At 34.4% G+C, this 13,301-nt stretch overlaps 1 protein-coding gene across 10 annotated transcripts in view; it reads left to right on the top strand.

Annotated features, from left to right (window-relative positions):
• The window catches only part of MIPOL1 (mirror-image polydactyly 1), a 503,449-nt gene that overhangs the window by 270,920 nt on the left and 219,228 nt on the right, over positions 1-13,301 (top strand). For all 10 annotated transcript variants that reach the window (XM_077126913.1, XM_077126915.1, XM_077126918.1 and 7 more), the window contains one exon: positions 3,638-3,745. In XM_077126913.1, the coding sequence (XP_076983028.1) occupies positions 3,638-3,745 (108 nt within the window). The remainder of the gene's footprint in view (positions 1-3,637; positions 3,746-13,301) is intronic.

Raw genomic sequence — 13,301 nt, 5'->3', positions numbered from 1 at the left:
TGAATGATTAAAAAAAAGTTTTTGCCAAGTGCTGCATCTTAAAGTCAATTGGAATACGTCTATCTGTATAATTATGTTACTAAGTCAATAATACAGTGTTGATTCATTTTTTTAAGACATCCATTTGTCCAGGATATAGGTCTTCAATATTACTCATTAATTTTATTTTTATGTATTTTATAGGTTTTATTTATATTGTTTAGACTTTCTCATTATATATGTTTTAACAGTTTTATTCACCCACCATACAATCCATCCAAAGTGTACAGCCAGTACTTCTTGGTATAGTCACATCGTTATGCATTTGACACCGCAGTCAATATGAGAACATTCTCATTTCTGAAAAAAAAAAAGGAATTAATCCTATACCCTTGTATCACCCTCCCCCCCATTATTGAAGCTTAGCTTTGGTATAGTGCATTTGTTAAACTGATGAAAGAATATTAGAATGTTACTGCTAACTATGGTCCTTATTGTGCATTAATTGTATTTTTCTAATTTACCTACCAATTATTAACACCTTGTAATAGTTACTTACATTTGTTCTAGTTTATGTAAGAACTTTCTTATATTTGTACAATTAACCACAGTTATCATCCACTGTAGTTTTTGCTGCGTTATACAGTCCTATGCTTTATCCTTTAGCTTTCCTTCTAGTGACATGATGACCCTAGTCTTTCCTTTTCAACCTACTCATACCCAGCATTGTTAATTACATTTAGAAGATTGTACTACCATCACATATTATTGTGTTATCCACTTCCAAACATTGACAATCAACCCTGTTAAACGTTCTGCATACCTTAAGCGCATTCTCTGCCCACTTTCTAACTCATGGTATCTTATACTCTAGATTTTAACTCCCAGTGTTTGCTCATTATAATTAGTTCATATTAGTGAAACCATACAATATTTGTCCTTTTTTGTCTGGCTTATTTCACTCAGTATAATGTCCTCAAAGTTCATACATGTTGCATGCATCAAGTTTTCATTCCTTCTTACAGCTACATAATATTCCATTATTTGTTTATCCACTTATCAGTTGATGGACATTTGGTCTGTTTCCATCTGTTGGCCATCATAAATAATGCTGCAATAAACATTGGTCTGCACATGTCTATTCAAGTCCCTACTTTCAGTTCTTCTGAGTGTATAACTACTAATGGCATTGCTGGTCATTCGTTTTTGAACTTTAGGAATTGTTTTACTTAAATTTAATTGTGTTTATAATTATATAAAATATTTTCATCGTCCAAAGACAAATTTGTATATGTATAATGTATATGTATGAATATATATACATTTGTAAAACATACTGTGGTCAGAGAATTCTCACTTTTATCTTTGGTCCCTGTTTTTTTTGGGGGGGGTGGTGGATTTACACTTCCACTATTTCAGTTTTAAATATATTCAGGTGTATATTCACACTATATATATATCCAAAGTTTTAAATCCCTCATCTTTGATAAATGGTAGCACATTATACACATTTTTCCCCACCCTTAATTATTTATTCATTTTTTCTATGTTATACGGCAGGGGTCTCATTTCATTCTTTTTCCATATGAGTATCCTGTTATTGCAGCACCATTTGTTGAATTTTTGTGGGGGGCGGGAGATGTTGGGATGATGGAGAGTGCATGGGCTGGGAATCAAACCTGGTTCTCTCACATGTCAGATGAGAATTCTACCACTGAACTACTCTTGCACCCCTGTACTCTTATTTTTTAACTGAACAGTGTATTTTGGAGATCTCGCCACAGTAGTATGGGTTAAGCTATTTACATTTACTGATTAACTGATATGTTTGAACACAGTTCTGGTATATTGTTTTATGTTGTATTTGTAATGTATGTCTTATTTAAATAGTCTTTTTCTATGTAGACTTTTATTTACTAACTCTCAATATTTGGGAAAGATTACATTTTATTCTAGTGATTACTTTGATGCCACTACCTTTAATGTGTATACCTTTAATACACGTTTTAAAACTTTTGGCTGTTATCTGTTGGATCTCTTTTAAATGGACTATTATAATTAACTAGGAAACTTTCTTTCCACTCCCTTCCCTCTCCCCCAGCATATGATTTGAAGGAATATTCTGTTACTTTCGGTTAATAAATTCAAAGTAGTGAGCAAAGTTTATTTTAGTTTTCATATGCTCTTTCCATTCCCTTCCTCTACCCTCCCCATTTTTATTACTTGTAGGATAGCTGTGTTGTGGGTTTAGCCATTAACGACTAAATTCCACTCTTAATAGTTATCATTTAATCTTAGTTTATAGGTAAAAATATATTTAATGCTCACCACCAACCCATTTATTAATGTATCTCCACTCATTTTGATTGCTTGAAGCTTGTCTTGGTAGTAGATTGCTCTGGAAGATTTCATAGAAATGTTAATGTCTGCCTTGCGTATTCATTACAGTCACGGTCTTTTTACTTGAAAATCAGTTTGTCTGTTTTATTAGCATCATTACATAATTTAAGTCAATATCAGAAGCCTGGTAAGACTTTTTCTTTGGAAAGGATTTCTATATTACTCAAGATTTGAAGATACTGATATAGACAGTGTAATATTATAGAGATCAGAGGCAGAAGAGAACAATTTTAGAGTAGTTAAAAATGCCAATCTGAATTATGACCACAACTTCATTGTATCATAGTAAGGAATCCTTTTGAGTCAGTACAACAACTAGCCATCTGTAAAACACTCTGCAAAGAACTTTCTCCAGATCTTGAATCAGTGTGTGCACTTATTCCATTTTATTTAATTATTCGTGTTTAAAAGTAAAGTGGTTTAAAAAAATTTTTTTTATTTATAAGGAGCAATTTTTAAGTTTTTCTGAAAGATTAGTTTAGTACTTTATTCCTTTAGCCAATCCCTGAGGTGTCTTCCTATGGCATCATATCAGTTTACTTCAGTACAATTATTGCATAAAGTATTTGATATGTTCATATTAAAGCTTATATATTAATATTGAGGTCTTACATTTGAATGCTTTATTTCAATAATTTTTGAATTAAGGATTCTTTTTAGCCCATCTGTGCTTTTATTTATAATTTCTTTTACTGATATTCCCTGTATTCCAAGTTGGTGAAAATGTCATTTAACATATTTATCACTTGTTTTACCTAAAAGTAATGTTTAGTCAAAATCAGAGAAATTAAAATAATTATTTCCTTATTTGTTTCTACATCTTTTAGCCCTTTTTGGCTATCATTTTTTCTTCCAACAAAATTGTTTCTTCCTAAAAATCTGAAAATGCCTTTATATATTTTCATGATAATTATTATTTGTAAAAAATTAATAAAAATTTATCACAGAATATCATTTGTAGTTTCTTCGTTCATTGGATAATGAATAAAATATTTTAAATATATTGACCTTAATTTTATAAAAATGAGTATTTTTGTTATTTATAATAATACTAGATTAATAAAAGACCAACTGAAAATTACCATTGAGTTACTGAAGTACTATAAATATTTTGTTTTCAGCATTACTTTTAACTTAATATTGTTGTTGCAAAAAAATCTTGTCCTTTAGAGAAATATGATTTACATTAATTCAAGTGGCTTGGTGAAAAAAAAATGCTATAACTCCTTTACTTAATGGGATTCTTCCCCTGTGACAGTGCAAACGCCTAGAGCAGGAGCTTCATCATCTGAAAGAGCAGAACCAGACTTCGGCAAACAACATGAGACATCTGACTGCTGAAAACAATCAAGAACGTGCTCTGAAGGTAAATCTCTGTTCCTTCTTGCAGGCAAATTAAGGTTGTAAGCCCTTGGTGCCAGCTTTCTGTGCTGCATATATCAGTTGTGTACATTTCAGCAGAAGTGAGCTGGGGTGTTTGCCAACAACTCCTCTTTAAACACAGCTACAGAACCCTTCTGTTATGGTATTATTTTATTTTGTGTATGTATACATGAAAACAATATATTTTCTGAATTTTGAATGGTGGTATTAGAAATAAATGCTCATTGTTTCTTTTTTTATCCTATATCATTACCTTTATTAGCTAATTAGAAGTGACCACAGGTAAAGAAGAAAGTTTAAATTATGGTTCTTTTCATTGCATCAGTATTTATTACAGTAATTTTTAAATGACTGGTAAAATTTGCAATCCACAGAAATGATACCCCTTGAAAAGGGTATGTGTATATGTTTGATAATTAAGGGAATACTCTGAATGTTACTTACAACAAAAGAATATATGAAAGAATGCATTCTACTAAAACTTGAAAAAAATAGTTTATATTTCATGACAAGAAGTTCCATCTCATTGTCATATAAATCCATTAACATGAGAAAGGATGTTATTTTGATTCTACTAATTATGTTTTATCTTAATATGCTTCTGACTTTCCATTCTCCTATTCCTTTTTGCTGCAGTTCTTAGCGTGGTGCCAGGGACATAATAGGCACTCACAAATGCATGCATAGGTGAAACAGTGGCATCTTATACTCTTGCTTGCCCTTTTTCTTTTCTTTCTAATTACTCTTTTTTACTTAAGTTGTTTTGATCTTTTAAATGTCCGTGAAGAGGGCGATAGAGGTATAATTTTCTGTATTATAAAAAGAAAACATTTATATAAGTCAGTTTTCCTCTTTGAGATAGCCACCCACTCTGAAGACAATGATATGTCTTTAGGTCATTTAGTAAATATAAATATAAGTGATATAGCCTGAGATATGTCTTGTTTTTTGTTTTTCATAGATTAACAAAGATATAATTAAATTGATATTCTGGGAAAGCCAGGATCTTTGGATGTCTATACACATCAATCTTTGAAGGCTAAATTCATTTCTTCTATTTTAATTATTTGAAGAATACTTCAGAAAGTATAGTTTGATTAGCAAAACACGATGAACTGCTTATTGTACTGTCAATACTGTGTTATGATTTGCATTAATTGTGTTAAAATTTCAGTACAAAAAACAGTTGTGCTAAGTCAAAATTATATTACTTAAAAATGTAATTTGAAGCTCATGGCTATTGTTCATATTTTCTAACCCTTGACTTTTACAAGTCATTTATCCTAAGAACGCTGTGATTCTCAAATTTGCCAATATGTTAATATTCAAAAGAAAGATTTGTTTGTTTGAATCACATTTCTCTTTAGAGTCTCATCATTATTCACATCACAAGCTAACCAGCTTTTCAACTTTCATTAAAGTTTTCTCTCTCGCTCAATATACATTTTTCATTAATAATTTATTTCCTCATGCAGGTCATGTTGAGTAGAAAACAACAAATCCATGGGGCGATGCCAATACTGCTGGTTGACAAAGCTCATTCATCATCTAAATACCCCAGCAAAATCACAAATTTGATTTATCTCCATAGACTTCAGAATCAGTTTTAAATGTTAAATACTTCATGATATTTCTTATTGTATTGTGAAACATTGGAACTCCAAAAGTAAAAAGGTTTAAATATTGTAACATAAACCTTTTCAACTAAAATTCCATTTTTCCTAGGATCTGCTACCTTAAAATTTATGAATAAATCTTTATTTCATAATTTATATAATCTGAATATGTTAGAGTAGCTATTTTCATGAAAAATATCCTGGGAAATAGTTTTTATATTATTAGTATATAAATGATACTGTAGAGTTTTTCTTAATATAAAGCTGATTTTTTTTTAATAGAAACAAATAAAGAAGGCTTCAAAACCCTACCATTTAATTTCTCTACCTACGTTCACTTTCTAAGTGGTTTCAGTGAAGCTTATGGCTCTAAGTACTATATGCTAATGGCTCTCAAATTTAAATTTCCAGTTCCTAGTCGCTCCCCTGAGCTTGCTGTGTATATACAATTGGCTATTTTGTCACTTCTGTTTGAGTATTAAAAAGATATCTCACACCTAACAGGTCTAAAGAGAGCCCTTGATTTCCTCCTTTTTTTTAATCCTTACCCCCAACTTTGTTCCTCACCCAGTGTTTTCCATTTTAGGAAATGTATTACCCTTCATTCTCTACACCCCCCCCCACAACTCCCATCATCAAGCCCTTGTTACTCTACCTTTAAAACATGTCTGGTTTAAATCATATTTCACTTCTTGATTGCTGTCTCCATAACTCAGGCCACCAATATTTCCCACCTCAACTACTACAATTGGCCCTGAATTTTCTACACTTGCCCTTAGTAGTCTATATCTCCACATAATACCCAGTTATCTTTGAAAATCAAATTGTATCTGCTTAAACTCTCCTACAGCTTTTCATTACATGGATTAAAATGTAAATTTTTACAATAACCTGTAAGATTCTGTGTGGTCTGAAAACTCTCTGATCTCTTCTATCACTTTCCCTCTTGATTTCTTTGCCCTAAAGCCTAGTCATGCTGGCATTTTTTTTTTCCTGTAACATGTACACTTTCATTCCTTTTCAGTTTACAAAATCTGTACCCTGACAAATTGTGATCTATATTGCTGTCAATAAATCCAGATTTTTGCACGGTGATTTAGTTTTAATCTGACAGGGATTTTATTTTTGGTACTATGATAATCACTAATAGAAAAGCAAAGAAATTTTAGAAATGGTCTCTGCCATCAAGGAGCTTACATTCTTATTAGCTGGTTAAAAAAAACAGAAAAAAAAGATACCCATGAAAAACAGAAAAGATTCATTGTTGTTATTGTATAGTCAGAAAAGATTTGCTACCAGGAGAATCAAATTCCCAACCTCCAGTACTGAATAAGGATTAAGAGAAAAGACTACTCACAAAAGATTGGATCAGGATTAAAACATGGCTTTTCTGAAGTACATAATACTTTCAAGCCAGCACACTCAGCAATAAAAATGAACAGCTTACTGATACATGCAACAAGTTGTACTGATCTCAAGGGCCTTATGCTGAGTTTTAAAAAAAGTTAATTTCAAAGAGTTATAGCAGTTTTATTTCATTCATTAACATTCCTGAAGTGACAAAATTATAGCTATGGAGAACAGATCAGTGGTTGCTAAAGGTTAGGCTTGGGGAAAGGGTACAACTATTAAAGGTTAACAGAAAAGTTAACAAAGGAGTTTCTTTGTGGTGATGTAACAGCTCTGTATTCAAATTATAGTGGTATTAATATGTCATAGAACTATAAATCGAGAAAAAAATAAAGGAAGGAAAGAACAAAAACCAGTATATTAAAATGGGTGAGATCCAAATAAAGCCTATACCTGACTTAATAGTATTGTACCTGTGTCAATTTCCTGGGTTTGATGATGTTCTCTGATATATAAGGTATCATTGAGAGAAACTTGGTGAAGACTACACAGAAACTATCAGTGGTCTTTTTGCAAGTTCTTATGAATCTTGAATTATTTCAAAATAAAAGTTATTTAAAAAGTATACATGTTCACTACAGCCACTTAAAAATTGCTAATATCTAAAGAAAATTTTCATATCTTCGCTTTCTCCCTCTCTGCTCCTAGATATGTTAAATTAATCTTGAATAATGGTTACAAAAGTAGGTATCCCTGTCTTTTACCTAATTTTATTGGGAATAGTTTTAATATTTCATCAATTTGACATTTACCAGGGGAATTTATATTTGCCTTCATAATTTAAAGACTCAGTTTGATAGTTCCAATATGTGGGTCGCCTCTGAATCTGGTTTTGCGATTACTTTGTCTTTTGACAATGCTTATTTGATTTTGTTTTGTTGGCTTACTTGTCTCATAAGTTTTTATTGAATGCTGAACATTGTTGAAAGTGTGATGGTTCTCCTATCCAGCCATTTAGTGTGAGCATTGAATTGATCCATTCAGGAGTTGAGCTGGATTTGGGTTTTGTTGTTGCTATAGTTACATGTCTACATCTCTATATCATGTTTCAAATTGGTCAAGTAATCACTTGCTGTTGCCTTGTGATTAGGGAAGAAGATCTTGGAAGATTTTTCTCAGTGTTCATGTTCTACCCTTCACTTTCAGTTAACTTACGTGTTAATATGCTCTATAATCTTGCACTTCTCCTGACAGAATGCTGCTTTAGACTGGCCTTGTGGGACAGGGCGTTCTCCATTTTACTCTTAAACAGTCCTTTTGTGCCTGAGGTGGGACTTTCTCAGCATTCCTTCCCAGGACAGCTAAACTGCCTTGTATCTGTTGGAGGTCTTGTGCAGGAAAGACTTTCCTGTCCCTTCTGTAGTGGAAGGAGGTATCTAATGGTATTGGTTTAGGACCCTGGGCACAGATCTGTCTCCTGCCACTCAAAAAGGGATAGAGGATTTTTTTTTTCTACTTTTCACCAGCTGCAGTGGGATTTTCTCTGTGCCTTGAGGACTTTGCTGCCCCTCTCTCAGCCACATAACTCTTTGGCTTCCATTTACAAAAGGGTATGGGCAGGAGTGGGGGAGATTTTTTCCTTTTACACAGCAGCAGCCAATATCCACACCCACCCCTGCATGCCAGTACCCTTGAGGGAAGCTATCTCTGGTCTCTTACTGTTCTTTGATATTTCTCATGAGTACCCAATAGGAATCTGTCAAAAGAGCCTTCAAGTGAGTATAAACTACCCTTGTGTCCAGAGGTTCCTAAGGGCTCTATACTGTTACACCTAGCACACACTCAGCAGTTTCTTAAAATCTTAGCTGATTTCTAACAGAATATGTGATAGCTGGCCCTCTTCCTTAGGTGTGCTAATCCATGCATCCTGTTTCTCCCTAGAGGGGCTTGTTCCTCCTTGAAATTCAGACTACTTTGTTAATCTGTGACTTTGATTCTCTGATGGGCTTGAGAAAAAAATATGACTTTTTACTATATTCATATTTCTTGTGTTAAAAAAACAATACTTATTTTGGGGTTTCGATAATATTGTTATATTTAAGTAATTTCCTTCTATGAAAGTTTTTATTAGGAGATGTAAAAAGTTATATTGAGTTCTTGGTATGGAACAATTCATTTGATAGTGTGTTCAGGTGTATTAAATTTTTTGCACACTGTCGGATTTGATTTGTCATTGTTTTCTTATGAATTTTTGTACTGTATTTATAATAGACTGCCCTCTGTGGTTCTTACTGAGAACCATTCACTGTTTTATTTGTCCTTTCAACTCCCTACATTTTCTATTTCTGTTTACCTTTTGACTTTGTCTTTATTCTTCTTACATATATATATTTTCCTTAAAATATAGGAAAGTAAATTATATTCTCTAAATTATCCTGGATCAAACCAAAACTCAAAACAGAAAAAAATTCTCTATGAACATAATTCTTAAAAAAATGAATACTTGATCCCCCAAAACTAAGAGACAAAGTTGGAATTATGTCAGAGTACTTGTATATACACCTTTTCATTAGTGCTTAAGTGACCATACAGTGGGAAGAATAGAAGCAGGAAATTAGTTTGGAAAGTGGGAGAAAGATACCAGGTCTTGCAGTTCATACCATGGACATGTATGGGGAATATTCAGCAGTCAGTTTCAAAAGAAGAGAAATTTTAAAAAGCTGAAACAACTGTGAACCCAGCATTTAAGAGCTGCACACATCAAAACTTTGACTCTAGAGAGTTGGAGAATAAATGGGAAGTTTTTTTTTTTTTTTTTTTTTTTTTTTTTTTTTTTTAAAGGAAAGACAGAGAGAAGGAAGGAAGGATAGAAGGAAGGAAGAGAGGAAGAAAGGGAAACATCTTTTAAACATTTTCTTGTTTTATTGTATTTTGTTTCTCCGTTTTCGTTACATGGGCTGGGGCCGGGAATCGAACCGAGGTCCTCCGGCGTAGCAGGCAAGCACTTTGCCCGCTGAGCCACCGCGGCCCGCCCAAATGGGAAGTTTTAAAAGTAGAAAAATGTAGATTTTTTTTTGAGGAACTAGGTTATAAAGAAAAAGTATGAATGTTAGAGTGTAATATGAATGTAACAGTGAAGAACATTTGTTTTAAAGAATGAGGAGTTTTCAGATATTTTTCATTCTCTACCTAAATTTATTTACTCCAGTTTATCTCCGAACCATTTTCCTTCTTTAAGAAATCTGATGCATGGCATCCTAACCCAAAGTTAGCTAGCGATCTTGTCCTGTGTTGCTTGGTTCAGAAAGATTGACAGAGGTAGCATAGTGTGGAATTTAATTCATCCTCCAGGATAACTAATACGTAGCCAGGAACTAAATGAAATAACTGTTGGGCGGACATCAGTTACTGGATATACATCATACACAGTCTGAAACAGGTGGAATGGCTGAGATCCCACCTAGAACTATAAGTCCCCCAAGGTGTCGAAACTGGTCCCCCTCCCCCATAGGCTCAGCAGACTGGTTACCCAGGGAAGAAGAAACGGATCCTGGTAGAAGCAAGGAAGGTAGCTCAACTAAGATCCAATTGTAGAATTAACTAACCAATTCAGACGGGAGAAAAAACTAAAGGAACCTGGAGTTTTTGCCCTGGCAGAGAGGTGTTGGGGCTGACAGGAGAACAAACAAACAAACCAAAAAACTAGAGACTTTTTTGAGTTGGATAGCACAAAATACTGGAAAAGGGCTGGGTCAGAAGAAAAGATCACATGAGTTCTGGGGCACATACAGCCGTATAACAACTCCAGTTTTTTGCTTGGCAAACCTAGGGAGCTGGAGTCTGGCTTTGAAAAGGCATTTTTGTTAGTTTGTTTGTTTTACTTCTTAAAGTAAAGAAGTTCTAATGAACTTCATTAGAACTGCAAGCAATCTTCAGCACTGCCCCTGGCAAAGGTGCATTTAAGGCATGTCTGAGAGACAAAGTAATGTCAGGCAAATGGGGTTAATCCCCTAAAGGGTGTATCTTCTCCAAGGAAAGGACGGTTGGACCCAGCTCAAGTGGCTAACCTCTTTTAGGGCCCAGGTGCTGGAAATGAGAAGCAACCTAAACCAACCTTCAACCTCAGCCTTTGTCTTAACTACATCATTCATATGGAGAGGCTGCAGGCAATTAAAGGCACCACATCACTTTAGGCTGGTGGGAAGCTGTTGGCTGACAAGTGCCACCTGCTGGGCAATATAGGAAAAGCAGAGTCTAGAAGCTTCGTGGGAAAGTCTCACAACCTGCTGGGTCTCACCCTCAGGGAAACTTGATCCTGGTTACACCCTCCTCCTGAGAGATGGGCCTGTCTGGTCTGGGAAAATCTGACTGGGGTCAGTCATAGCTGAGGAGACCCTCTGTTCTAGTTTGCTAGCTGCTGGAATGCAATATACCAAAAATGGAGTGGCTTTTTTAAAAAGGGAAATTTAATAAGTTACAAGTATACAGTTCTAAGGCCATGAAAATGTCCCAGTTAAAGCAGGTCTATAGAAATGTCCAATCTAAGGCAGCCAGGGAAAGATACTTTGATTCAAGAAGGCTGATGAAGTAGTTCAGGGTTTCTCTCTCATCTGGCAAGGCACATGGTGTGCATGGCATCATCTGCTAGCTTCCTCTCCAGGCCTCTTGCTTCATGAAGCTACCCCAGGGCCATTCTCCTTCATTTCCAAAGGTCCTTAACTGATGAACTCAGCTACTCTTGGCCTTGTGGTTCTGCTCTGCTGTTGCTTTCTCAGCATTCTCAAAAGCCATTCTCTCCAAAAATGTCTCCTCTTTTAAAGGATCCCAGTAAACTAATCAAGTCTCATGTAGCGTGGGTGGAGACACATCTGTCTAATTAAGTTTAATACCCACAACTGATTGAGTCATATCTCCGTGGAGATAACCTAATCAAGTTTCCAGCCTATAGTGCTGAATAGGGATTAGAAGAAATCATTGCTCTCACAAGATTGATGAGGATTAAAACATGACTTTTCTAGGGTACATAAATCCTTTCAAACTGCCACACCATCCTCAAAAAAAGGTTCCATATGGGCAGGGCAAGAACCAGAAAAATAAGAGCTGAAAACTTACAGTAAGTTAAGCAATCAGTTAAACAGAAGCTATGCTAGAGCTTTAGAATAAGTTGCACTGAATGCCTAAGAAAAGATACAGAACAAAGTCAGCCAACAAGAAAACCTGCAGCAAAAGAGTGAAAATGACCTCCAGAATAAACTAATTAAGGAAATCAAATGCTTAGATGCTAACAAAAAATAACAAGTCATACTAGGAAACTCAAAAGACATGGCCTAGTCTAACAGACAAACCAACATTTCAAATTAGATACAGGAGTTGAAAAAATAGCAACAACAACAAAAAATACTAATAAATTAAAAAAAACAGATAAAGGAGTTGAAAAAACTAATTCAGGATATTTTAACAGATGCAAAATCATATGAAGAAATCAACGAATTGAAGGAATATAGAAAAGAGATGAAGGATATAAAGAAAACTGAGCAAACATAAAGAACTCGAAAGTTTGAAAAAGCAAATGGCAGAACTTATGTGAATGAAAGGGACAATAGAAGATATGAAAAAACAATGGAAACCTACAACAGCAGATTTGAAGAGGCAGAAGAAGGAGTTATTGAATTTGAGGACAACATGTCAGGAATCTTACATGCAAAAGAACAGAAAAATATGAGCAGAGTCTAAGGAAATTAAATTACAGCATGAAGCACAAGAATATAAATGTTATGGGTGTTCCAAAAGGAGAAGAGAAGGAGAAATGGACAGAAAAGACTAGTGGAGGAAATAATTGCTGAAACATTTCCATCTCTTATGAAAGACATAAAAATAACAGATCCAAGAAGTGCAGCATACCCCAAACAGAATAGATCCAAATAAACCTAGTCCAAGACATTTAATCAGATTGTCAACTGTCAGAGGCAAAGAGAGACAGTTCTGAAAGTAGCAAGAGAAAAACAAACCATCACATGCGAAAGACAGTCAATAAAATTGTGTGGATTTCTCAACAGAAACCATGGAGGTGAGAAGACAGTGGTATGATATATTTTAAGATTTTGAAAGAGAAAAACTGCCTACTAAGAATTCTCTATATAGCAAAACTGTCATTCAGAAATGAGGCGGAGTTTAAAATACTTTCAGGCAAGCAGTCACTTCGAAAGTTTGTGGCTAAGATACTGGCTCTACAAGAAATACAAAAGGGAATATTACAGGCAGATAGGAAAAGACAGGTGAGAGAGATCTGGAGAAGAGTATAGAAATGTAGACTATCAGTAAAGATAAAAAGAGAAAAATAAGATATGACATATAAAATCCAAAAGATAAAAATAGTAGAAGAAAGTACTGCCTTGGCAGTAATAACATTAAACGTTAATGGGTTAAACTCCCCAATCAAATGACATAGACTGGCAGAATGGGATTAAAAAACAGGACCCATCTATATGCTGTCCACAAGAGACTTACTTTAGCCTGGAGGACAAAAACAGATTGAAAATGAAAGGTTGGAAAATGATATTTCACACAAACAAA

This window comes from Tamandua tetradactyla, chromosome 14, assembly GCF_023851605.1.
Source record: "Tamandua tetradactyla isolate mTamTet1 chromosome 14, mTamTet1.pri, whole genome shotgun sequence".
In the NCBI taxonomy this organism is placed as follows: Eukaryota; Metazoa; Chordata; class Mammalia; order Pilosa; family Myrmecophagidae; genus Tamandua; species Tamandua tetradactyla.
The sequence above is the reverse complement of the archived record's forward strand: the minus strand, read 5'-3'. Positions and strand labels throughout refer to the sequence as shown.